This window comes from Lagenorhynchus albirostris, chromosome 18 (assembly GCF_949774975.1).
Source record: "Lagenorhynchus albirostris chromosome 18, mLagAlb1.1, whole genome shotgun sequence".
NCBI lineage: Eukaryota > Metazoa > Chordata > Mammalia > Artiodactyla > Delphinidae > Lagenorhynchus > Lagenorhynchus albirostris.
In genome coordinates this window covers 17,875,987-17,902,572 of record NC_083112.1, presented here as the reverse complement: position 1 = coordinate 17,902,572, position 26,586 = coordinate 17,875,987, and the positions used below count along the sequence as shown (strand labels likewise).

The window sequence follows — 26,586 nt, the reverse complement described above, 5'->3', positions numbered from 1 at the left end:
ACCCACCCTCTTCCCCAGAGGCAATCTCTGTCCTGATCTTTAACATCACAGTTTTATCTGTTTTTGAACCTTACATTACAAAAATAGAATCATACAATATGTATCCTTTTAGTCTGGCTTCTTTCACTTATCATCACTAATTCATCCATGTTGTTATGAGAAGTAGGTTGTTAATTTTCATTCCTATAATTTTCACTGTACAGTAGTCCATTGTATGTATATACCACAATTTACTCATTTAGGTTTTTTCCGGCTTGGGGTTATAATGCTGCCATTCTGGTACACATAGTAAAGCACTTCTGTGAAGTATACCTAAGAGTCAGATTGCTGGGTTTCAGGGCTTGCACACGTTCAGTTTAATTTCAAAGTAGTTTTCCACTTTACATTCCACCAGCAGTGTATGAGAATTCCAGTGGTTCCACATCTTCACCAACCCTCATAATGGTCAGTCCTTTTACTTTTAGCCATTTTTATAGGTGTATAGCAACATCTTATTGTGGCCTTAATTATCATTTCCTGAATTGCCTTCTCTTTTGTGAAGTATTTATTCAAATATCTTGTCAACTTTTCTATTAGATTGTCTTTCTCTAATTGATTTACCCATTGGGATAGGTCTTTTGTCAATTATATGTACTACAAATATCTTCTACCTTCTGGCTTTTTTTTTTTTTCTTAATTTATTTTTGGCTGCGTTGGGTTTTCCTTACTGCATGTGGGCTTTCTCTAGTTGCGGTGTGCGGGCTTCTCATTGCGGTGGCTTCTCTTGTTGTGGAGCACAGGCTCTCGGTGTGTGGGCTTCAGTAGTTTTGGCACGCAGGCTCAGTAGCCGTGGCTCGCGGGCTCTAGAGCACAGGCTCAGTAGTTGTGGCACACGGGCTCAGCTGCTCTGCGGCACGTGGGATCCTCCCAGACCAGGGATCGAACCCGTGTCCCCTGCACTGGCAGGTGGATTCTTAACCACTGCACCACCAGGGAAGTCTCTGGCTTCCTTTTTTATTCTCTTAATGGTGAATTCTGATGAGCAGAAGTACTTGATTTTAATGCAGTCAAAATTATTGCAGCTTTCTGTATCCTTTTTAAGAATATATTCTTCTACTTTTTTTTCTGCTTGAAGATTTATTGTTTGCCTTTCACATTAAAATCAATAAGCCCATGCACCTAGAGCCTGTGCTCCGCAACAAAGAGAAGGCACTGCAACGAGAAGCCCACGCACCACAACGAAGAGTAGCCCCCACTCGCCGGAACTAGAGAAAGCCCACACGCAGCAACAAAGACCCAACGCAGCCAAAAATGAATAAATAAATTAAAAAAACTAAAATCAACAATTCACCTGGAGTTGATATTGTGCATGATGTGAGGTAAGGATCAAAATTCATTTTTACCACATGGACATGCAACTGAGCCAGCACCATTTATTGAAAAGACCATCCTTTCCCCATTGTTCTGCAGTGGCACGTTTTTCCTAAATCCAGTGTCCACATACAGGAAGGTCTGTTTCTGGACTTTCTAGTCTGATCCATTGGTCTATCCGTCTGTTGGCTTTCTGGTGCCAATACCACATTGCCTTAATTACTGTGGCTTTATATTAAGACTTGATGTATGGTAGAGCAAGTCCTCCAGCTTTATGCTTCTACAACATTGTCTTCGCCCTCTTGGCCCTTTGCATTGCCATAAAATATCTTAAAATCAACTTGTTACCATTTAAAAAATGACAAATAGGTAAATCTGTTGGGGTTTTGATTGGGATTACATTGAATCTATAGCTCAGTTCGGGGAGAACTGGCTTCTTTGCAATATTGAGCCTTCCAATCCACGAACATGGCATATCTCTCTACTTATTTAGGTCTTATTTAACTTCTCTCAATGTTTTATAGTTGTTTTTGTTTTCTGTGTAAGCCTTAATATCTTTCAATTTTCCCCTAAATATTAGAATGTTTTGATGCTATAGTAAATGGTATTTTTTTTCCTTTTTTTTTTTTTTTTTTTTTGCGGTATGCGGGCCTCTCACCAACGTGGCCTCTCCCATTGCGGAGCACAGGCTCCGGACGCGCAGGCTCAGCAGCCATGGCTCACGGGCCCAGCTGCTCCGTGGCATGTGGGATCTTCCCGGACCGGGGCACGAACCTGCATCCCCTGCATCGGCAGGCGGACTCTCAACCACTGTGCCACCAGGGAAGCCCGTAAATGGTATTTTTAAAAATTCTATTTTAATTGTTTATTGGCAACTGGTTTGTTTTTAATCTCATGAAAACGGAACTCTGTTACTCAGTGCTTCCCTATCTGATGTGCCATGAAACACCATCCTACTTGTTCAAGTGGTCTGCTAAATATGTTGGGAAAAGCTGAGTTAAACAAGTTAATCTAGTTTCTTCACTGCAGGACTTCTAAAGTCTTTAATGTGCTAACGTAATATTCCTCAAACTTACTTGGCCAGACTTACTCAATATTCAATGAATATCATAGTCAGGTATCATTCAGGATAAAAGCACAGAAAACAGCAATTACTCTAGGTGTTTTAAGCAGGAGGATTTAATAGAGGATGCTTATAAAAATCACTGGAGGACTCCAAGAGTAGGTGCTTGGCTCAGCTTCTAGGAATGGCTCCCAAATGTCCACAAGATGGACCCTCCCAAGGCAGGCACTGCCAGTGAGGTCACCACTGGAGCTCCTCAGCCCGCAAACCCTTTACTCCCACTGCCCCAACCACAACTGCCTCTCAGTACCCACGAGGTTGAACGCTCGATGTGCCAACGCTCCAAACCCTCACGTTTCCATAGTCATAGACATTACCTGTCGCCACAAAACAGCAAAAGTAAAAAAAGGAACAGCTGAAAACGGTCTCCATGCTTTCACCCTCCAAACCGCTCACAAGCACCTCTGAAAGGTGACAGCAATTTTGCATCCAGGACCACAACCTGCAGCTCTCTGCAGGATAAGAGGACACCTAGAAGGAGGGGGAATGCAGACTGAGCTAAATGACAGCATCCACCACAACCAACCAAGTGCTTGGTGTATAGGCCGGGCACCCTTCTAGGCAGAGAACACATCTGTGAGCTAACAGGCTAGTAAGAAAGCCAGGTGTTGAACAAGTTAATGTGAGTACCCGCTCCCCACCTCTGACGGAAGTGCTATAGCCATCTGCCAAAACGAGTGTTTTCTGAAACATAGGGTGATCATGTCTCCCTCTTGGTACTGAAGGTAAGTGTTACATTTATGCTTCACTTCTATCAGTTACATACGACGTCACGGCATGCATTCTGCATGTTAATTTTACCTTCATCTTATTGTTTCTCACTCATTTTCCCTATGTTCCTATTTCCTGATTTACTTTTTTTTTTTTTTTTTTCTGGTACGCGGGCCTCTCACCGTTGTGGTCTCTCCCGTTGTGGAGCACAGGCTCTGGACGCGCAGGCTCAGCGGCCATGGCTCACGGGGTTAGCCGCTCTGCGGCATGTGGGATCTTCCCAGACCGGGGCACGAACCCACGTCCCCTGCATCGGCAGGCGGACTCTCAACCACTGCGCCATCAGGGAAGCCCCCCTGATTTACTTTTTATCGTATTTTTGTAAGGTATCTTAAATCTTCCTCCTTAAAAAAGGACAGATATAAATCAATCATCTGTGTGAAACCCCAATGTTCACCCATGAGGAGTTACCCCACTCACAAATTCCTTCCACTATCATTTTTGTTGGCTTCACAAATTTGATAAAGTGCAAAACAGAAGCACCCATTTCATTCCTGGTTTCACTTTGGTAACCAGAAGACTGGAGGGAAGGTCAAAGGTTGAAGCAACAACATGTTCTTTGAAATAAAAAATTAATATAACATGCTTTACAGCATTTCATGATAATTGGCTTTATTAACATAGAACAATTAATGCTAGCCCTAAAAGTATATCATTACATGTGTTATTATTACAAGTTAAAATTTATTCTCTGTTCCCTGTATTGCCATTTAACTGGAAAAAACAACAGCCAAAACTTGTCAACCTTACAGTCCATTTGAAATTGATTCAACTGAAAGCAATTAGCTTGTTCAAGAATGACAATATGAAAGAAAAGTATACACTGGAATGTATTACATTCTGGCCCAACAAACAGGTTTGATTCATTCTGGCTCATAAAGCACGCTGATGGTGTTTATGATTTTGAAAATTCACTGAAACTTTTTGCCTGAATTGAATCCTCTGTGATGCATTTTCTTGAGTTCTACCCATGACTGCCACAGTAACAGTCCTGGGATCAGAACCCAAACACCATTGAAAAATACCAGGTAGACCCAAAAGTAGAGCCAATTGTTGGTGTTGAGGTTGGGGCTTCCCATAAGCCAGTCTGGGCAGAAGGTCATCCACCCGCCATACAGTTCACACACACACAGGGTGATCTGTATGAAATGCCTGTTAGAGAGAAAGAGACAAGGGATGAAACTGCTAGCAGCATCAACAGTCTTCCACGGCAGAAAACCTCCCTGAAGTTGGACCTCAGGTTTTACATAGAGCTCCTTTGATGGGGCAAATTGATAATTAATGAAGACCCATGCTTTCCTTGGAGAAGCAATAGTGCCTTTCCTAGAAGATTATCCTCAGAGTTAAAGAACGTCTCTTGGGTATCCTGTCCTATTCTTCGGAAGATTTGGTGAGGTCACAACTGACCCGGTAAAGAGAGACCTGGATGTGAATCTCTCTATGAGCCGCAATTTTACCTGTTGTAAAAGGGAGAATAATAGTCCCTTCCTCGAATAATATTGTGGAGATTAAGTGAGATAAAGCACTGTGCCCGGCACATATTCAACAATGCATATGTGTTAAATGTTTGAAATAATAAACAAATGGGTGCATGTAGTAAATCTACAACCACGATCATGGAGTCAAAGACATGGAAGGCACCCAGGAGAAATTTAATTCTTCCTGCCAACGCTCTATGTAAAACTGGGTGGGGGAAATTGGATTAAATGACCTTTGAGGTCTCTTTCAAATCTGAAATTTTATGATGAAGCTTTACATAAGACTTCTTCTTTGATACAAGATGGTGGAAAATGGAATGCCGTCGTGCCTACTTGACACTGTTTTAGGGAATCATCCCCAGGATAGCAATCTGTTTGTCCCAGGTCACCCCGTCCCTAAGATGGAGAGGAAGGAAAGGGAGGGAGGAAGCGGAGTTCAAAGTTCCAGGGTCTGACTGATGGATGGTTAATCTGCCATCTTTCTGTTTAGTCTCCTCACTCTTCTGCTTTCCTCATACCCTCCATAGCCTGCTTCTGGAAAGATTTCTTATTTATCTTGCATGTCTACCTCAGAATTACATGAGAGATTTTTCTTTGTGTCAAGCGGAATGGGAGTTTTCTAGAATGAGTTGGAGGGAAAGGATGCAAATATTACCTTTTGATTCTCCAAAATATCGGTGGCAAATCATCCAATGCTGTCACCACTGTGCTTGTCTATACAGCACCTAGGTTGTCAATACAATCATATTTCTCATATTCTTTTTATTTTGAATGGTCTGAAATTATCCTGGTGGCACCATGATCCTTAACTAATATCTAACAATTTTTGTTTCTAGTCTACTTTTTGTCTAACAAAGAACTCTGGTCATTATCCCCTCCAAATGTCACACTTGCGTTGGGACAGCTAATGTTCCTCCTCTTTTCCGTAGGACAGGAGAAGAGCACTTACCGATAATGTTTCCCTTTGACGATGGCATAAATGAGAACCAATGCCAGAAACCCTCCCAGGACGACAGTCAGAATTTCCAAAGACACAATGGTTGGATCCAAATAAAGCCATCTTGCGTCAGCTTTGCCATATTCTTTCCCTGAAAACAAAATACATTTTGTTACTCATCTGGCAATCATTTATATGACAGAGGAAATGACCTTTTTTTCCCCGTTAGGAGGAGATAAAAGAGTAACTACCACTCTCTCTGTAGTCTTCATTATGCCTTAGTGGAAGGCAAGAGAGGCCCTATGACGAAAATGCATTTGCCACCGGACACAAGTAATAACAACAATATCATGTTATATTTGTAAAATGATTTGCACTTTCCAAAGTGCTTTCACACGCGTGCCCTCTTCACCCTCTCCCTTTTCATCGTAAGCAGCAGAATTCTATATCAGTTTGACACAGTCAGACTTTGCAAAGATAATCTTCAATAGTTATCTTGGTAAATGCATTATAATTCCTTACGTCAAAATTTCAACATGAAGTCTGTATTAGTTAGATGTGGGAAAATTATTATTAAGGAAATGTTTATAAAAAGACACATGTTTATTAGGGATTGAAGAGGAATTGAGTGCTGGGGAGGCAGCAGGGAGGGGAGGGGAGGAGAGTAACACAGCCTGGACTACAGAATGAATCCTAAATGGACAAAGGAGCATTTCGGTCTGCTACAGGGACAGAATTCACTAACACAGCTACCACGAAATTGTGCTGACCAGGGAGCAGGTGTGCCCTAAGAAATCTTTCCAGGCCCCGTTATTAGGATGGTTACATCTAGGAAGCACCATGAGGTCAGATAGTCTTTTTAGTGAAGGGCCAAGGGCCATGCACTAGGTGAAGTCATATTCCCCTCCTTCCCTCCCTCCTTCTCTCTTCTTTCCTTCCTTCTTTCCTTCTCTCTTTCCTTCCTCCCCACCTCCCCCCCCCACCTCTTTCTCTCTGTCTCTCTTTCCTTTTTACTTTAACAAAGTAATACGTGCTGGTCCTAAGATCTCAAATAACCAGAGGAAAAAAAACCCCAAAACCCTCTTCTCTCCCTTTAACTACTGTTCTCACATTACTTAGAAAAGGTATGAATGGTCAAAAATTAGCTGCGTGATCTGATTGGTCTGAGCAGCACAAAGCAATAGTCTCTTTTTTTTTACATCTTTATTGGAGTATAATTGCTTTACAATGGTGTGTTAGTTTCTGCTTTATAACAAAGTGAATCAGTTATACATATACATATGTTCCCATATCTCTTCCCTCTTGCATCTCCCTCCCTCCCAACCTCCCTATCCCACCCGCTAGGTGGTCACAAAGCACTGAGCTGAGCTCCCTGTGCTATGCAGCTGCTTCCCATTAGCTATCTATTTTACGTTTGGTAGTGTATAAACGTCCATGCCACTCTCTCGCCTTGTCACAGCTTACCCTTCCCCCTCCAACTTAAGTGTCCATCATCGGATGAACGGATAAAGAAGATGTGGCACATATATACAATGGAATATTACTCAGCCATAAAAAGAAGCAATAGTCTCTTAATGGTTAGAGTTAGGATCCCTCCAGGGCCAGGGACAAAGGGTTCCCATGAAAGGCTGTCCCCAGAGAAAGGACACGCCAGTAAACACGATTAGCTATTTAATGAGATAACACACAGACACATGCTGAGCGGAGATTCTGTGATAGGCCAGACGCAACTGGCAGACAAGGCAGAGCCGTCCAGCCTGTCCTTAGCCGACTGCCTGCCATGACCTGACTGGAAAACATCATAGTGAAAGTAAAAGTTTTCCCTATAAATTTAAACATAGATACAGGTCTTCCCTCATGGCTCAGTGGTTAAGAATCTGTCTGCCAATGCAGGGGACACAGGCTTGAGCCCTGGTCTGGGAAGATCCCACATGCTGTGGAGCAACTAAGCCCGTGTGCCACAACTACTGAGCCTGCGCTCTAGACCCTGCAAGCCACAACTACTGAGCCTGCACGCCACAACTACTGAAGTCCACGTGCCTAGAGTCCATGCTCCGCAACAAGAGAAGCCACCGCAATGAGAAGCCCATGCACTGCAGCGAAGAGTAGCCCCCACTCGCTGCAACCAGAGAAAGCCCGGGCACAGCAACAAAGACCCAATGCAGTCAAAAATAAATAAATAAAATAAATTAAATTAATTAAAAAAAACACATAGATACAATAGGTGAAATATACTATCTAGTGTAGCCAAAATCTAAGAAAATATCACAAGTAAAAGGTCAATGCTTTAGGAGCTAAGAGATGAGTGGGTGTTTAGACATTCACAAAAATAACCCCATTCATTCATTCTTTTTTTAAAAAATTTTTGATTTATTTATTTTTTGGCCACATGGCATGTGAGATCTTAGTTCCCTGACCGGGGATCGAACCCATGCCCCCTGCATTAGAAGTACAGGGTCTAACCACTGGACCTCCAGGGAAGTCCCCTTCATTCATTCTTTAATTCAACAATTTTTTTGTAGCGTATAGACGCCTCTATGCTAGGTCTCAAGAATGCAGCAGCGACCAGGACACAAAGTCTGCTGCTGGTGGTTCATACTGTAGCGAGCTCAAACCATGTAATAAGTGACAGGGACAGAGAATAGGGACATGGAGAAAAGGCACTGCACAAGCTAGGAGATGAGGTGTTCTGATCGCTTCCTCTTCACCCTACATGCGAGGGAAGGGTTCCCGCCCTGGGCTCATGCGGTGGCTTAACACACAACAGGTGACACTGGGCAGATGAGGTTGATGGCCGTTCCTTAGTCACAGAACACTCGCAGGCTCGGGGAGAAGCACACTGTGCCGCGTGGGGCTGCCCTAGGAACTGGAGTGAACGAGGAGGGACTGTGGGAGGTGGGCTCTGCAGGAACACCAGGGCGGGTGACCCCTGGTCCCCGCGGCAGGATGTGATAGGATTGTTTGAGTAATTCTGAGGGCTGGCAGGGAACTGAAGCCGGCTCCTCAGGGGTATGCAGGCACCGTGCTGGTTCCGGAGACCAGGAGGGCTGCTTGTCTAGGGACCTGACATGAGGAAGCAGGGTGCAGAGGGGCCTGGCGCTTACGACATCTGAGGCCCTCTGGATTTTACCAGACGTCAAGGCACACATAATCTGGGACCTTAATCTCAGGCCTTTCTCTTAGTCCCGTACCTTCCACAGTGTCAGAAATCAAGGCTTTGGATTGGGATGAAGGTGAGGATGACCAGCAGGCAAGATCAGCGGGCAGACCATCCTGATTTCTGTCCTGAAGGGCACCTGGTCCAGTCTCAAGGGCCAGTTGGATGAGGGTGTCATATAACAGGACCCCCGTGTGGCCTGTCAATTGCTCCCCTTTGGGGAAGTGTGTGACGACATGTATGAACTGAAACACAGCTCCCATCCCCTAAACCAAAAGGTCTCTTCTAAATTACAGAAATAAAGCACATTTGCACGAAAAAAAAAATCTCAGGGCTTACATCATAAAAGGCAAGGCTTGAACTGGGTGAGGGAGAGGGTATCTCGGGGAGGAGTTTGAGCAAAGGCCTGGGGCTGAGAGCGCTCGGTGTGTCTGAAACTGCAGGAAATTCAGCAAAGCTGAAGGAGACAGCGTGTGTGTAAGTGAAAGTGGGGGGGAGGGGGGTGGGGACAGGCACTGGAAGCAGGCCCTGCTATCTGCTGGCCCCAGTGGATCAAGCCTCTGGCATCTCCTCATCTACTGCTTAACCTTGACCAACTCTTTGCAGGTTAAACACCTACAACAGCGAAAGGGCAAACAGAGCATTAATAAACCTAATGATGTGATCCTCATCCTTTATTTTGTGACTGACTGCCAGGCTCAGGAAGAGGTTTAGAGGGAAAGATGCACACGAAGGGCTGGAGGTTTCCAGTAGCCAAGCCACGGCTGTGCCCTTTGCCACAGAGTGGAGATTAGGGGCACAACTCTTCTTGACCAAACTCAAGGCAGCCTCCTCCAAGCCCTCTTCTCCAAAAGGTCTCGACCTTGGGCTCTGTGCTTGGCCCACTTAGTCCAGTTTCAACAAGAATCCTGCTGCGTAAGTTTAGTGAAAATCCTTCACTCTTGGTATCTGATCACTCCCCCCAACCCCCAGTTTTATTGAGATATTACTGACATACAGCACTGTGTAAGTTTAAGGTATACGGCATAATGAATTGACTTACATATATTGTGAAATGATTACCACAATAAGTTTAATGACATCCATCATGTCATATAGATACAAAAAAAAAGAAAAAGAAAAAATGTTTTTTTCCTTGTGGTGAGAACTCTTAGGATTTATTCTCTTAACAACTTTCAAATATGCCATACAGTAGTGTTAATTATGTGGTACATTACATCCCTAGTACTTATTTATCATAGAACTAGAAGTTTGTACCTTTTTTTAAAAAATAAATTTATTTATTTTTCTATTTATTTTTGGCTGCGTTGGGTCTTCGTTGCTGCGTGCAGGCTTTCTCTAGTTGCGGCGAGTGGGGGCTACTCTCCGTTGTGGTACATGGGCTTCTCATTGCGGTGGCTTCTCTTGTTGTGGAGCACAGGCTCTAGGCACGCGGGCCTCACTAGTTGTGGCACGCGGGCCTCACTAGTTGTGGCTCGCGGGCTTAGTTGCTCCGCAGCATGTGGGATCTTCCCAGACCAGGGCTCGAACCTGTGTCCCCTGCACTGCCAGGCGGATTCTTAACCACTGTACCAGCAGGGAAGTCCAGAATTTTGTACCTTTTGAACATCTTCATCCAATTCCCCCACTCCACAGTCCTTGCCTCTGGTAACCACAAATCTGATCTCTTTTTCTATGAGTTTGGGTTGTTTGTTTTTTAGATTCCACATATGAGATATTACAGTTTTTGTTTTTTTCTGTCTAGCTTATTTCACTTAGCATCATGTCTGCAAGGCCCATCCATGCTGTCACAAATGGCAGGATTTCCTTCTTTTTATGGCTGAATAATATTCCACTGTATATATACACCACAACTTATTTATCCACTCCTCTGTCAATGGACACTTAGGCTGTTTCCATGTCTTGGCTATTGTAGATACTGCTGCTACGAACATGGGAGTGTAGATAATCTTGATATCTGATCAAATTCCTCATCTCCCACCCTCTGTATCTTAATACCCTGGCCTGCCTTCAGCAAGGATCCTGTTGAGTCAGTCTATCAAGAGTCCCACAGCCTTGATGTTTCTTCTCAGTAATTTTCTACCCACTGACCCCAACCCTGCTCCTTGCCTATGAATCTCCACCTGTCCTTGTATTTAGAGTTGAGCCCAATCTCTCTCCCATTGCCATAGTCCCTCTTGAATAAAGTCTTCCTTACCATCTTTAACAAGTTCTACAACCTGCTGAATCAAAGGACCGTCCACAGATCAATATATGGGAGGCCCTACCCCAGACCCTCTGAATAAGAATCTGCATTTTAACAAGAACCCCAAGCAATCTGTGTACTTTAAAGTACTTTAAAGCACTACTTGACATTATCTACTAGATTTTCACTTTCACACTAATAAAGGGTATCTCCATTAAATGAATTTTCACTTTTTTAAAAAAAAATAATTAATTAATTAATTTTTGGCTGCGTTGGGTCTTCGTTGCTGCACGCAGGCTTTCTTTTTAGTTGCAGCGAGTGGGAGCTACTCTTCGTCTCATTAAGGTGGCTTCCCTTGTTGTGGAGCATGGGCTCTCGGTGTGCGGGCTTCAGTAGTTGTGGCACATGGGCTCAGTAGTTGTGGCTCGTGAGCTCTAGAGTGCAGGCTGAGTAGTTGTGGCGCACGGGCTTAGTTGCTCCGAGGCATGTGGGATCCTCCCGGACCAGGGCTCGAACCCGTGTCCCCTGCATTGGCAGGAGGATTCTTAACCACTGCGCCACCAGGGAAGCCCGAGTTTTCATTTTTTGAAGGTGAAAATGTAGACTGAAGATGACTGATAAAGATCGAATTAGATATTTGCATTTCATGGGACTGAGCCAAATCTGGGCTGTTTGCTTTCTCTGAGGCTGAGCAGGGCAGCCGGGGTAGGAGGACAGTGACTTGAGCTGGAATTCTCAACCCCAGACTTCCCTAGCAATTCTCAAGCACAGTTTAATCTGGCAGACTCGCCAGAAAGCTGCACAGCTGCATATTCCTTAGCCCGTGGAACTGAGCGGGTGGCCTCAAGATGTGGGACTCAGGGCTTCCCTGGTGGCGCAGTGGTTGAGAGTCTGCCTGACGATGCAGGGGACGCGGGTTCGTGTCCCGGTCCGGGAAGATCCCACATGCCATGAAGTGGCTGGGCCGGTGAGCCATGGCCGCTGAGCCTGTGCGTCCGGAGCCTGTGCTCCACAACGGGAGAGGCCACAACAGTGAGAGAGGCCCGTGTACCGAAAAAAAAAAAAAAAAAAGTTGTGGGACTCAGGCGCCCTGAGCTACCATGGCTAGGACCTGACGGACATCAAAGATAACATGTGTTTTGCTTTGGGAAGCACTAATTGTGGCTGACTCAATTCTCTAGAAGAGTTTTACAACACTAGTGGTGAACAGGAGTCCAGATCCTGGCTGGAGGACACGATTTCAGAATTGTGGGAGAAATGAGATAAACAATGCAGATTTTCAGATGCAAAATCTGAAAGAAGTTATCCTGCACAAGGCAGCTATATAATAGTGGCAAAGAACCCAGTTGCTGCACAGCTCATTTATTTGTCAGTACTGACACAGCACATTGGAGGTAGTTGATACTGACTGACTGAATGTTGATTGATTTACAGCAACATGACGAAGATAGGGAAAACTAGTTAATATCTCTGCAGAGCAGGAAGATTTCTGGAAATTATCTACAAGACCATATATATATACATATATATGTATATATATGAAAGTTAATAATAAAAATATGGAAAACACCCAGTTTAAATACTGCAAACTCCTCAATCTGCACTCACTATAAACATTTGAAATTATAGGGCTTCCCTGGTGGTGCAGTGGTTAAGAATCCGCCTGCCAATGCAGGGGTACACGGGTTCGAGCCCTGGTCGGGGAATATCCCACATGCCGTGGAGCAACTAAGCCTGTGCACCACAACTACTGAGCCTGTGCTTTAGAGCCTGCGAGCCACAACTACTGAGCCCGCGAGCCACAACTACTGAAGCCCGCACACCTAGAGTCCGTGCTCTGCGACAAGAGAAGCCACTGCCATTAGAAGCCGGCACACTGCAATGAAGAGTGGCACCTGCTTGCCACAACTAGAGAAAGCCCATGCACAGCAACGAAGACCCAGTGCAGCCAAAAATAAATAAATTAAATAAATAAAAACAAAAATTTGAAATTATAGCTTTATTGAGATATAATTCACATGCCAGACCTGTGTTTTTAAATCTGTTTAAAGTGTATAATTCAACAAGTTTTAGTATATTCTCAGATTTGAATCACCACAAATCGTGTAATTTTATAATGTTTCTACCCCAAAAAAGAAACGTGTACCCATTATCAGTCACTCCCCATTTCTGGCCTATGATCCCGCCCCCTCCCCACACACCCAGGCAACCACTAATCTATAATTTTTCTCTATAGATTTGCCTAACCTGGACATTTCATGTAAATAGAATCATACAGCATGGGTACAGGTACTCATTTAATTGACAGCCATACTTGCAATTAATCCCTCAAACATGGCAAATGCAAACGTTTTAAATTACTTACACAACGAAGCGATCAAGGCATCAGAATCTGTGATGTTTCCTACCAAAGACAAGTAGACAAAAGGGCCTTCCTAGAGAGAAGAAAACGAAAACATGCTCTAATTTAGCATCACAGCCACAGGATGGTACCACAGTGTGGCCAGCGTCCCCTGCCCTGCCCCACACCACACAGTCCCGGTGTGCGTGCGTGGGTTCCTGGAGCTTGGCTCCCTGAACTTGGAAATGGGTATGTCCAAAGGGAATGTTTATATATAATAAATGTCAGTTTTCAATGATTGGCATTATAAAATCAGAGGTGTGCCCTGATGGGGAAAATATAAGTTGAAGATATTGCACAAGAAAAGAGCTTAAATGGTATATTAAATAAGCTAGACTCTGGGTTAATCCAGGGATTTTACACCGTTGAGAAGCACCTCACAGTACTTCATTTTGTCTCACCTCAAAAAAATCCAAGATCTCTCTTAACAAAAGTGGCATTCAAATATCTATATCAGAGCTGAACTAGTTGTTTTTCCTGCACAAGGGCAAATTTAGGAAAATTAGAAATGCTTACAGGCTATATTTAAAATTTAAGGTAATGAAAAAGCTGCAATTATACTTTGAACAAATTTTGTTCCTGGTCAATACAACCCTTCTCATTTCTTTTTACCAAAACAATCACTTATGTGACATCAAAATTGTGTCTCCGCCTAATCCCCGAGGTCACTTCTAGTACAACTTCCCAGAGGCAACCACATTTAAACACTTCTGTCTGTAGTTCTGGCAACCATTTTCATAACATGTAATATACTTATATTACTATTTCTTTAGACATTATCAACTGACAGCCCATCCTGAAAAATTACAGTATAATTTACGCTGTTCCTCTTCCCCTTCCCTTCTTCCAATTTTTGATAGTAGGGGAGGAAAAACTTCCTTCTACCCTCTTAGGTTCTGTAGCTGGCCTAAGAATTAACCGACATAAACAGATTAAAAAGAAAAGCATACATATCATATTTAATATTTTTACATGTACATGGGAGTCTTTGAAGGGAAAATGAAGACCTGAATAAGCTGTTAGGCCCCAAAACTTATATGCCTTTTTACACAAAGAACAATAAACCGCAGGGATGTGACAAGACCAAGGGCCTTGAGCTGAGGACAGTAAATTGTGAGAAAGTGACTAGGAGATACATGGGGAGAAAGTAATGGAAGACAAGGGTTATTTTGGTAGGTTTATTTGTATAGGACCACTTCAGCATTGACACCCAGTCCCCAGTGATAAGAATGTTCTTTTCTTCCTGGTAAAGGGAGGGCACCTTTCTCATGGGAAGTTCAAAGACCTGATTTTAGGTAGAAAGAGGGAGGTCAGAGAGCCCTTCCTGCATCTACAGTTTCTCAATTGCCTTCAGTTCAAAATAATCAATATGCCAAAGGGGTATATTTTGGAGTAGCATATTCTGAATCCCTTTAATAGCTATATGAATTCTCTTTTTTTTTAAAAAAATTATTTATTTATTTATTTTGGCTGTGCCGGGTCTTAGTTGTGGCATGCAGGATCTTTAGTTGTGGCATGCGAACTCTTAGTTGTGGCATGAGGGATCTAGTTCCCTGACCAGGGACTGAACCCAGGCCCCCTGCATTGGGAGCTTGGAGTCTTACCCACTGGACCACCAGGGAAGTCCCTATATGAATTCTCTTTAATTCTTCTATTAGTTATCCAAATGTGTAACTTATGTAGTAAACTTTGGGGAATTCCCTGGCGGTCCAGTGCTTAGGACTCCTTGCTTTCACTGCCGAGGATGTGGGTTCAGTCCCTGGTCAGGGAACTAAGATCCTGCAAGGCGCTTGGTGTGGCCAAAAAACAAAAAAAAAGTAAAACTTAAAGCCTCAGCTTACCCACTCATCAATATTGTGCAGTATTTGGACTTCTTACGATATCAGACAAGTATGAGAACACCCACCATCCTCTCTCCCTCTCCTCCCCATTTCCAACTCTCAACCTCTGTCCACTTTGCTTGTATGTTGTTGAAATTGACTGCATTTCCATTCAATCAACAGCATTTACAACATGGTGATTATGTAAATAGTGTTCACTGCAATGGGCCACAACTTCTTCCTCTACAAACCCCGTATTTTTGTCACTTAAGAAGAATGTGGCAAATGGAATATTTTTTCTTACACTCATACATTTCTCAAAATCAGGCTACATTTTACTTTATTTGTTTCATGCTACAGTTTAGTTTGCTTCATATCTGGGCCATGACTTTGTTATAAGATATTTTTGTTTATGCTACAGTTTGTAATTGCCTTTCTTCTTCTCTAATTGAGAGAAGAAACCTGACTTTCTCCCCATCTCATTAATACATCTTCCAGCTTTTTATCCATTCCAATCTTTGCTGAACAGAGGCTTTGAAACTGGTTTATTTTCTCTTTTCTTGACATTCTGTAAGTTACTTAATTGGTAAGTGTGGTTTATTACAGAGCATATGTAAAAATTATATTCCTTAAAGGAGATTTTAAAAAATTACATGTGAGATAAACAATGTTTTTAAACAAGAAGTACTCCCCATCCACTCTGCAACTCCTTATTTTCACCAATTGATCTTTTTTTTTTTTTTCTTTTTGCAGTACGCCAGCCTCTCACTGCTGTGGCCTCTCTCGTTGCGGAGCACAGGCTCTGGACACAGAGGCTCAGCGGCCATGGCTCACGGGCCCAGCCGCTCCGCGGCATGTGGGACCCTCCCGGACCGGGGCACGAACCCACGTCCCCTGCATCAGCAGGCGGACTCCCAACCACTGCGCCACCAGGGAAGCCCATGATCTTTTTATTTTTAGCAGAGCCATAGGAAATCCACACCACTTCCCTGGCATGACCTGGGAACTTTCTAGACAAAACACATCCACTGACCAGCCAGTAGGGGCCACAAGACTGAGCTGAATTTGATCCTCTCTAGGCCTCAGTACATCTATCTGTGAGATGAAGGACTTCCCAAAATTAGATTGTTGATCTCACCCTAAAACTAGATGTGACTTCCACTAGCAGCCTCTTCAACTGGGGCCATCAGCAAACATGGACACAGACGTCCAGTCTAGAATCTTTCCTCAGAAGCAATTCCCTGGGTAAGAGCAGCATGGAAACCTGGAATCTATAACATGCAGGGACCCAGGAGTGTATACCAAATTTGTTCCCTTTTATATCTACCTGTTGGAGTTCTACTCCTTTTTCAAATCCCAGCTCAAACCCTCCTTTTTCCAAGAAACCTTCCCAAACTTCCTGGTAAAAATTAATTTCTCCCTCTCCCTTGTTACTAAATTTGTGTTTCTGTAATCAACTGTCTGCTGGTGGTGGATCTCCAGTGCCCATTAGATCATACATCTTGGGGGCCTGGGATGTTGTCTTCTCTGTCTTAGAATCCTCAAGAACCCAGGGTGATATTTTGTGTCTGCTAACCTTGATTTAATGACAAGTCCACGTAATGAATTACTTAGAAAGAAAGGTGCCCTGTGGGGCTTTTAGAAGGCACTATATATTTCTTACTGTATTACTACTCTAAGTGTAAAGGCAGTATAGCATATAAAGTATAATGAACAACAACAACAAAAAAAAGTATAATGAACATATCCACCCTCCAAATGCTGATCAGATGTTACCTCCTCCAGGAAACAAGCCTTCACTAATTCTCTTGATAGGAGGTAGATGTCTTTCCTGAACAGAATCCTACTTATTTGTCTCCTCCTCAAAACCATCAGTTCTTCAGGGTAAGTCTTTGCCTTTGTCTCTGTATTCCAGATGCCTGATAGATGGGACATGCTAATAAATGCTTACTAAAAGAATAAGAAATAAAAGGAAGGGTGGAGGGAATGAGTTAAAAGAAAAAACAAAACACAAACCCAATTTAATTAGAAAATGGGCAAAAGAAACGAAGAGACATTTCACCAAAGAGAATATACAGGTAACAAATAAACATATGAAAAGGTGTTCAACATTGCTAGCCATCAGGGAAATGCCAATTAAAACCACAATGAGAGTACTTCCCTGGTGGCGCAGTGGTTAAGAATCTGCCTGCCAATGCAGGGGACATGGGTTCGAGCCCTGGTCTGGGAAGATCCCACATGCCGCGGAACAACTAAGCCTATGCGCCACAAGTACTGAGCTGCGCTCTAGAGCCCGCAAGCCACATCTACAGAGCCCACATGCCACAACTACTGAAGCCCACATGCCTAGAGCCCGTGCTCCACGACAAGAGAAGCAACCACAACGAAGAGTAGCCCCCACTCGCTGCAACTAGAAAAAGCCCGCACACAGCAACACAGACCCAAAACAGCCAAAAATAAATAAATAAGCCACAATGAGATATTACTATCTATCTGTCAGAATGTCTAAAATAAAAAATAGTGGCAGTACCAAATGCTGATGGGGATGTGGAGAAAATGGATCACTCATACATTTCTGGTGGGATGAAAACGGAACAGCCTCCCTGGAAAACCTGAGTTTGGCAGGTTCTTAAAACTAACATGCAATTACCATATGATCTAGCAATTGCACTCGGGCATTTATCCCAGAAAAATAAAAACTTATGTTCACACAAAAACATGTACACAAATGTTGACAGCAGCTTTTTTGGTAATAGCTAAAAACCAAATGTACTTCAAAAGGTATATGGTTAAATAGACCATGGTACATTTATACCTTGGACTACTCCCCAGCAATAAGAAAGAACCAGCTACTGACACACTCAGTACCTTGGATGGATCTCCAGGGAATCATGCTGAGTGAAAAAGTCAACCCCGAAAGGTTACATACTCTATAATTCCATTTATATAACACTTTTTGGAATGATAAATTTTAGAAACGGAGGACATATTAGTGGTTTCCAGGGTTAAGGGGTGGAGGGAGGGGAAGTGCAGGTAGTTACAAAAGAAAAACACTAGGGATCTTCATGGTGTTGGAACTGTTCGGTATCTGACTGCTGTGGTTGAATACACCAGCCTACCTGGTACAATGGTGTGGAACTTAACAAACACACACACACACACACACACACACAAGTGCAAGCAAAACTAAGGAAATCTGATTAAGGTCAGTGGATTGTCAATGTCAGTGTCCTGGCTGTGATATTATACTATAGTTTTGAAAAACATTACCATTGGAGGAAACTGGACAAAGTGCACAAGGGATCTCTGTTATTTTTTAACAACTGTACATCAATCTCTAAATTGACCATAAAGTCAATTATTTCTAAAAAAAATTATTAAAAAAACCCAGACAGGTAGAAAGAGAGACATGGAAGAAAGAGTAACATTACTAATTAATAACATTAAACAAAATCGTCAGGACTTTTTTTTTTAGAGTAAGCTGGGCCCTGGCCTCAGACAGCTTGTTATCTAGTTGTGTTACACTGACATTCTGCTCAATAACGATTGGAGGAAGAGGAGGGAGCAGTGGCTGGGACAGTAAGGGAAGACTTCCAGGAGGAAGCGGGCCTCTAGGCCTGTGTACAAGCTGCTCTTCCACCTAGAGTACACGTGCCTGGCTTCCCCCCCCCCCAAAAAAAGTATGTAAATATGATGGATTTTAAAAATCACGGTAAAATATACATAACATAAAATTTACCACTTTACCCATTTTAAGTACTCAATTCAGTGATATTAAGTACATTCACACTGTTGTGCAACCGTCACCGTCATCCATCTCCAGAACTTTTTCATCTTCCCAAACTGAAACTCTGTCCCCATTAAACAATAACTTCCCACTCTGTCTTCCCCCCAGCCGCTGGTGGCCACCATTCTATCTCTGCCTCTAGGACTCTGACTACTCTAGGTACCTCATTTATCTTTTGTGTCTGACATTTGACTTAGGATAATATCCTCGAGGTACATCCATGTTGTAGTATGTGTCACAACTTCATGTCTTTTTCAGACTGAATAATATTCTATTGTATGTATACACCACACTTTGTTTATCTATTCATCGGCTGATGAACATCTAGGTAGGTTGTTTCTACCTTTCGGCTACCATGAATAAGCTGCTATGAATACTGGTGTGCAAGTATCCGTTTGAGTCCCTAATTTCAGTTCCTTTGGGTATTTAGGTAGAAGTGGAATTGCTGGATTATATGGTAATTCTATGTTTTACCTTTTTTTTTTTAATTTGACCTTTAAAAAATTTTTTTTAATTTTTTATGTATTTTATTTATTTTTTGGCCACGCAGCATTTGGGATCTTATTTCCCCGACCAGGGATCGAACCCGTGCCCCCTGCATCGGAAGCGTGGAGTCTTAACCACTGGACTGCCAGGGAAGTTCCTGTTTTACTTTTTGAGGAACCCTCATGCTATCTTCCACAGTGGCTGTACCGTTTTGCATTCCCAACAGCAGTACACCAGAGTTGCAAATTTCTCCACATCCTTGCCAACACTCGTTATTATCCTTTGCTGTTGCTGTTTTTCACAATAGACATCCTAATGGGTGTAAAGTGGTATCTCATTGTGGTTTTGATTTGCATTTCCCTAATGACTACTGATCTGATGGCTTATTGGCCATTTGTATTATCTTCTTTGGAGAAATGTCTGTTCAAATCTTTTGCCCATTTTTTAACTGTTTATTTGTTGTTAAGAATATAAATATTTTTCAGTGGAGAGATCACCACTTGGTACTTGATTAACCAATTATTCTGCTAAAGTCAAAGCATTTGGCAGAGCAGAGTAGGGGCCACTATCAAAGGGCAAGATCTGCCAGTCCATCATGGGGAGCAAGGGGTCTGCAGCGAATCTTGAGTGCCTTTACTCTCTTGTCACCTGATAAACTCCTCTGCAGTCTTTATTTATTTATTCTTAATTAATTCATTTGTTAATTTATTTTTGGCTGTGTTGGGTCTTTGTTGCTGTGTGAGGGCTTTTCTCTAGTTGCGCCGAGCGGGGGCTACTCTTTGTTGCGGTGCACGGGCTTCTCATTGCGGTGGCTTCTCTTGTTGTGGAGCACGGGCTCTAGGCGCGTGGGCTTCAGTAGTTGTGGTACGTGGGCTCAGTAGTTGTGGCTCGTGGGCTCTAGAGCGCAGGCTCAGTAGTTGTGGTGCACGGGCTTAGCTGCTCTGTGGCATGTAGAATCTTCCCAGACCAGGGCTTGAAGCCGTGTCCCCTGCATTGGCAGGCGGATTCTTAACCACTGTGCCACCAGGGAAGCCCACCTCTGCAGTCTTTAAAACCCCAGTGACTTCTTTCCACTGTGCTACCTCTTGACCTGGACACAATTTTACCACTCACTTACCAGACTGCACAATAATGGTTTATTTTTTCTGTCCGTTTCTCCTTCTAGCAAAGCTCAATGGCAGGACCAGGTGTTGATTAATGTAATTTACCTGGAATACATGGATGGTGAGCTTTAACAGACAATCCTAGGCTGAATCTGCAAACTTTGTACAGCTATCCTTGAATCATGTAGAATTGGCCGGGTCTCCTAATTTCTCTGTCTGCAGTTTTTTCTTAGCAATAACAGAGATGAAATGGATCCAGACACATGGTGTTCAAAGGTCTTTGGGTAAAACATTCTCTATATGGAGAAAATGCTCTTGTGTGAAAGGAGAAATAGGATGGCCGCAGACTTGGGGCAGGTCTGGTGGGTCAGTGTAGACCTGGATGGTGTGATGGGCCTTCACAGGAACCCTGCCCTCGTGCTTTATGTAAAAAGGGCGCCGAACAGAGGCACACACACGTGGCTTTCCTTCATGACATAGGCCATGTAACGTTAGCATTAGCAACTACCTGATTCTTCCCCCAAAACAACTCTAAGGGCTTCTAACCCTTCCCTACACCATCAAGTCCTGGTATGTCGCACCACAGGAAGGACATTGAATTTAAAGCCAGGAAAAGAACAAAGTGAAAAGGGGTAAGGTGTCAACATCAGGTTCCAGGGAACTGATGTTCCATCTCTGGAAGGTTCTGTGATTCTAGGCTTGGTCTGATTTTATCCTGTAAGGAACTCACCATGAGAAACGTAAATTGACAAACACAGGCCCACTACTATCTGCTGCTGAATCTCCACCAGTAGTAGACTCAATGCAAAACTGAGCAAATCAGGGCCACAAGGCAGTGGTCCAGCTTCAGAATGAGACCAGCTCTTATGAGCCTAAAGATTCTTTGGGGGCTTCTGAACCAGATCTGTTCTAACCAAACAGGCCTGAGTTGGAAGTCCCTGGAAACATTAGTTGCTATTTGCCAAGGGCCAAAATTATCTGTAGAGAATGGAAACAGACTTAGTTTCTCCCATGAATTCACATTTTATATTAAATGAGCCATAAAGCACTCTTTCTTCCCCCTTAAAATTATTTCTAGGCTCTGGAACACGAAGTTTATATTAACTTGCAGAATAAGCTTGGAAGGTTATCAGCTCCAAAAGTCTTTAATCATAGTGTATGGTGAAGAACTAGCCAACCGGAACTAAAATTCATGTTTGAGCTCAACCGCTACCTGGAGATTTTAAGGATCAGATGAAAGGAGCCTGGCAAGCAGCAAAGGCCGTGGGGAGGGTGTTGCTATAACTGGGAAGTAGGGCTTGAACCGGTGTACGGGTGAGAGCCCCGTGCTGCGCGCTGGAGAGCTGGGTGAGCTTGAGCAAAAACAGGGACAGTAGATTTTATTTCTTACAGTCCCTGCTACCTTGACCTCGCTGAGCTTCAATTCCCTAATCAACATAAAGGAACAGAGTAAAGCTCTCAACAGATGTTTGATGTATGAATGAAAGAGTGGTGAGCAGTGTTAGACTAGATCCCCATCTTCACCTTTTCAGAGTGCCTCTTACTGACTGGAAGCCCAGAGTGCAGCACTTGCTCCACTGACCTCACTGGTGAGGTCGATGAGCAGCGGCCTGTGTGGGTGCCTGTCAGGAGAGGGTCAGGTGTGGAGGGAGGGGCCCCATGGAGGATGGTGGGGTCAGAGCCTGTTTAAGCTCCAGCCTCTCCAGTGGGAACGGGCTGTGCGTCCTACACCTGCCGGTGCTCATCAGCCCTGGGAAGAGCAAGCTCGTGGCGACCTCCAGGGTAGATTCCCTGAATGACTGGCTGGGCATGAGGATGTCTTCAAGAATTCCTGTGCTATTATTGTAGTAATTCCTACCATCGTCTGAGAGGCAGACACCTGTCCCCTAAGAAGCACAACGTGACTTTTCAGAGATAGGCTTACTCAGGACGTAGGAGCAAAATGATAGGCAGTCTGGATTCCCGTTAAAGGACTTGAGCAATAACAAAAGAAAAAGGGGGAGGGAGGGAGAAGAAGAAAAAGCAAGTGCATCAAAATTTGAAAACGCCAAACCTATTCATTATACTATTATCTCTACATTTGTGAATGTTTGAAATTTTTCACAGTAAAACTTAATTTTAAAAAGATATATAGCACCTTGTCAGCAAAGAACTGTTGCCCCTCGCGTTTCTGGATTCCTGACTCAGGACCCCGTGGTCCCAGAGGCCCTTGGCCTTCACGCTTCTAACACACAAGTGGGGCCCCCGGACCACGGTCAGGAGCACCTGGGACTCCACAGCCTGAGCTTCAGCTCTCCCAGGATCCCCTCTAGACCCCAAGCAGCCTGGGTGTTGGGTTTGGATCAACCGGGGCTGGCACAGCTGAGGTGAAACCAGATGAGGGGTGCAGCACACTGCATGCAGAGCGAGCACAGCACAGCAGTAAGCCGTTTGCTATTCTTTTCCCCTTCGGATGCACTTTAATATCAAACAAACCGGTGTTTCAACAGTCACTGCTATGAGTCTCCAGATTACTCCAGCCTCAATAAACCACAGGGCAAACCTGCTCGCCTTCTGCCAGCCCCACAGTGTCCTACACACACACAGACACACGTACACGGACACACGGACACTTGCACAAAAGGGATAAAAAGTAAGGAGAGCCAATGGTCATGACCAAAAAAAGAAAGGGAAAAAAGCTCTCATTATTCACACTCTGTTTTCAAATTACCTATGCCCTTCTGGTGAACGACCAGCCATCAAAATGCCAGCCCTGGTGTCCGGCTCTGGGTGACACGCTGAGAGAATTCTCTCTTGTTGTCCAGTTAAGTCTGCAGAGAAGCTGTGCAGAGTGGGCTTTTGCAAATCACGCCGATAAGGGCCTTTTCCTGTCACAGCTCACCTGTCCTACCCAATGTCGGTGCTCCCAACACCCACGGCATGCTAACTTTCCAACAGATCTTTCTTTACTCTCTGACATCCCTTCTAGTGGTGTACATTTACTATTTTAACTAGTAAAAATTATTAAAGGGATACATGCTGAAAGTTAAAAAAAAATTACGAAAGCCTATAAAGTGAAAGGTAAAAGTCTCTCTCCTGACCCCCAATCTCATCCTCATGAGATACCATTGTTGAGCTCCACAGTAGCCTTCAAGAAATTTTTCATGTATATGTTATTATATAGCTACAAATACTTAAAATACTTTCTCCCTGCCATCAGTTTTTCTACTGTTAACCTAGAGGGTGATGAGGAAAATTCCACCATGTTTATTGACTTAAAAATTTTTTAAGTTCTGTGTATCAGGAATTTTGGTTTAAAAAACATAGGAAAGTTCATACTAGATGCTCTAAATTGTGACCGAACTATACCTATCTAATTGAGTTGCCAACAAAATCAGCTTAAAAGCTAAAATGTATCATGGCAAATAAATTAAGTAACAGAGGTCAGTCTATTTTTCACTTAAGGTATTCCAGACATGTAATTCTAACAAAGGATTTTATAGACTTTAAGACAGCTACAAGTCAAAGCTCAGATTAAAAAAAAAAGGGTGCTTGAGCTGGGCAAGCTTCTACTATCTATAATTCAACGACCACTTTGTAGAGAATGCTCAGTTCACTCATTTCACCCTTAAAGAAAAATTTAGCAGCAAAAAGGCTTTATAGAAATAAAAGAGAACATACATTTTCTGTTTTGTAATTTGTGTTTGTATTTGTAAAGGCTGAACTTATACTTAAATATATTTGTAAGTTTTTTTTTTAAAGTGCATTTGGATGAAGAACCAGAAAAACAGTGCAACATGAATTAAGAGTGGGAGAAAAAAGTGGAATAAGAATAGAATCAGTACATAAATCCTGTCAAAATTTATTAGCATTTTCTGATCTGACTCACAAAACCTCCGTCTAATCAGACTTGATTTTTCCATATCATGGCAACAGCATACATCATTGTTTCTGGAAGGATCAGCTGCTTCAGCCTCCTACAGTACCTCAATGACAAGGCTTTAGTGACTTCATAAATATATGCTGCCCAGCTGTCATCCACTTAATGAGATGACGACTTCCATTTGACGGAACCTGTCCTAGCAGATGGGCTGTCGCCTGACATTAACAATGGACCATGCTGGCCCTTTTGTGTACTTCAGGAATCATACAGCCACACAAGTCCTATTGTTCCTACAACATAGCAGCTTAGTGTTTGATTTAGGACTTAAAGAATATTTCTCCCGTTTTAAGAATATACCCTTCTCTGCTGAGGCAGTTGTTACTTCTTAGAGATTTGAAACCTTCCAAGGCTCATCTTAATTGGACATGTGTATTACCACATTATTACATAGGGATGGGATGAAAATTAAAAGTTAATCCGACTAAAGGGTATGGCGAGGAGGGGTCACAAAAGGGACAGAGGAAGAATTAACATTTACTGAACTCTGCTAAACGCCAGGCACTGTGCCGGTGCCCTACATCCTTGCTATTCAAATGTGGTCCACAAACCCCAGCATGAGCACCTCCTGGGAGCTTGTGACAAATGCAGGATCCCAGACCCTATCCCAGACCTATGGAGTCAGAGTCTACATTATAAAATGATCCCCAGGTGATTACTATGCACAGTCAAGTTTGAGAAGCAGGGCCCTAAATCACAAAGCTTTATTTAATCCTATAATAACCATTTGAAGAAAATATTATTTCCATACTTTATAGACATGGCCCCCAAATTCATGTTGAAATCTTTCCCCCAAAAGATGATGGTATTAGGAGGTGCTTAAGCCTTGAGGGTGGAACCATCATGAATGGGATCAATGCCTTATAAAAGAGGCTCCTGAGAGACCCCTAGTCCCATCCACCCAGGTGCCAGCTATGAACCAGGAAGCAGGTTCTCAGCTGACCATGCTGGTGTCCTGATCTCGGACTTCCAGCCTCCAGAACTGTGAGAAATAAATTTCTGTTGTTTATAAGCCACCCAGTCTGTGGTATTTTGTCACAGCAGCCTGAAAGGATTAACACAATAAGGAAACCAAGACAGAAAAAAAAAAGTCCTTTCTTCCTTTTTTTTTAAACATACATTTCGCTTTTCATTTCTCTTTGCTGCCTAAAGGGTTTAATGCAAAATACGAGTCTTAGCAAACTATGAAATAAATAGTTGTACATTTTTACTATTCTCACTGTAGTGAGAATCTTGACTTTTCTGTACATGCTCTGCAGACTCCTCAGCCTGTACTTCTCACACACGTTTAATGCACATATATTCCATAATGCACATATAGTCCTTCCTTCCCCTCCGCATGACAGAAAGGGTTTTCAGCAGGGAAAGGGGTGCTGCCCAAGGTTTCACAGGTGGGAAATGGCTGGGCAAGCTGCACCGTTGGACCCCAAAGGCCATACTCTTCCCACCTGTCCACTCTGCCCCAGGCTTCTTGAATAACAGTCAGACCTCCTCTGTAACAGCCCTGCGTAACCAGCACTGCCCTTGAAAGGCAGCCTGTGGCGTGTGTGAGGGTGAGTGACAGGACAGAGAAGCACCAGGAAAACATGTCGTGAGAAGCAGTGGAGCTGTTTCATAGACCCGGGATTCAACTTCCCCTTGGGTTACACAAGAGGGCACAAGTAGGACCCTAGAAGTCGAAGTCACAAGGAGGCTAATTTTAGCTCAACATAAGGAAACATTTTCTTGTAACTAGAGCTATTCTATTTTGGAAAGACGGCACTGACAAAGTTTTCAAGCAAAGGGTGGATGACCCAACATCTGTCTGGACTATCAGTAAAATCCCTATACAAGGGGGAGGCTGGCCTACTTGGCTCCTAAAGGCCTCAACTATGGCGGCTTTCTCCCCTTCCACACACAGTACTGGGCATTCCTTTATTTTATTTTATTTTCTTAATATCTTTTGGCCACGGGACATGTGGGATCTTAGTTCTTTGATCGGGGATTGAACCCGCATCCCCTGCATTGCAAGTGCAGAGTCTTAACCACTGGACCGCCAGGAAGTCCCTGGGTGCTCCTTTAGATGTGTG

General features: G+C 43.4%; 1 protein-coding gene across 11 annotated transcripts in view; it reads right to left on the bottom strand.

Moving 5' to 3' along the window:
- EBPL (EBP like) overlaps positions 1-26,586 on the bottom strand; it is a 94,865-nt gene that overhangs the window by 48,185 nt on the left and 20,094 nt on the right. For 6 of the 11 annotated variants that reach the window (XR_009536657.1, XR_009536656.1, XR_009536658.1 and 3 more), the window contains exons 2-3: positions 13,367-13,436; positions 5,672-5,810 (exon numbers count right to left, since the gene is read on the bottom strand). Coding sequence is in view for 1 of the 11 variants with exons in the window: in XM_060128786.1 (XP_059984769.1) it covers positions 4,156-4,396; positions 5,672-5,810; positions 13,367-13,436 (450 nt within the window). In the remaining 10 variants the exon portion in view is untranslated. Of the gene's footprint in view, positions 1-3,366; positions 3,485-3,839; positions 4,397-5,671; positions 5,811-13,366; positions 13,437-26,586 lie in introns of those variants that run through there. The other 5 variants (XR_009536661.1, XR_009536660.1, XR_009536663.1 and 2 more) reach the window with 2 other exon arrangements.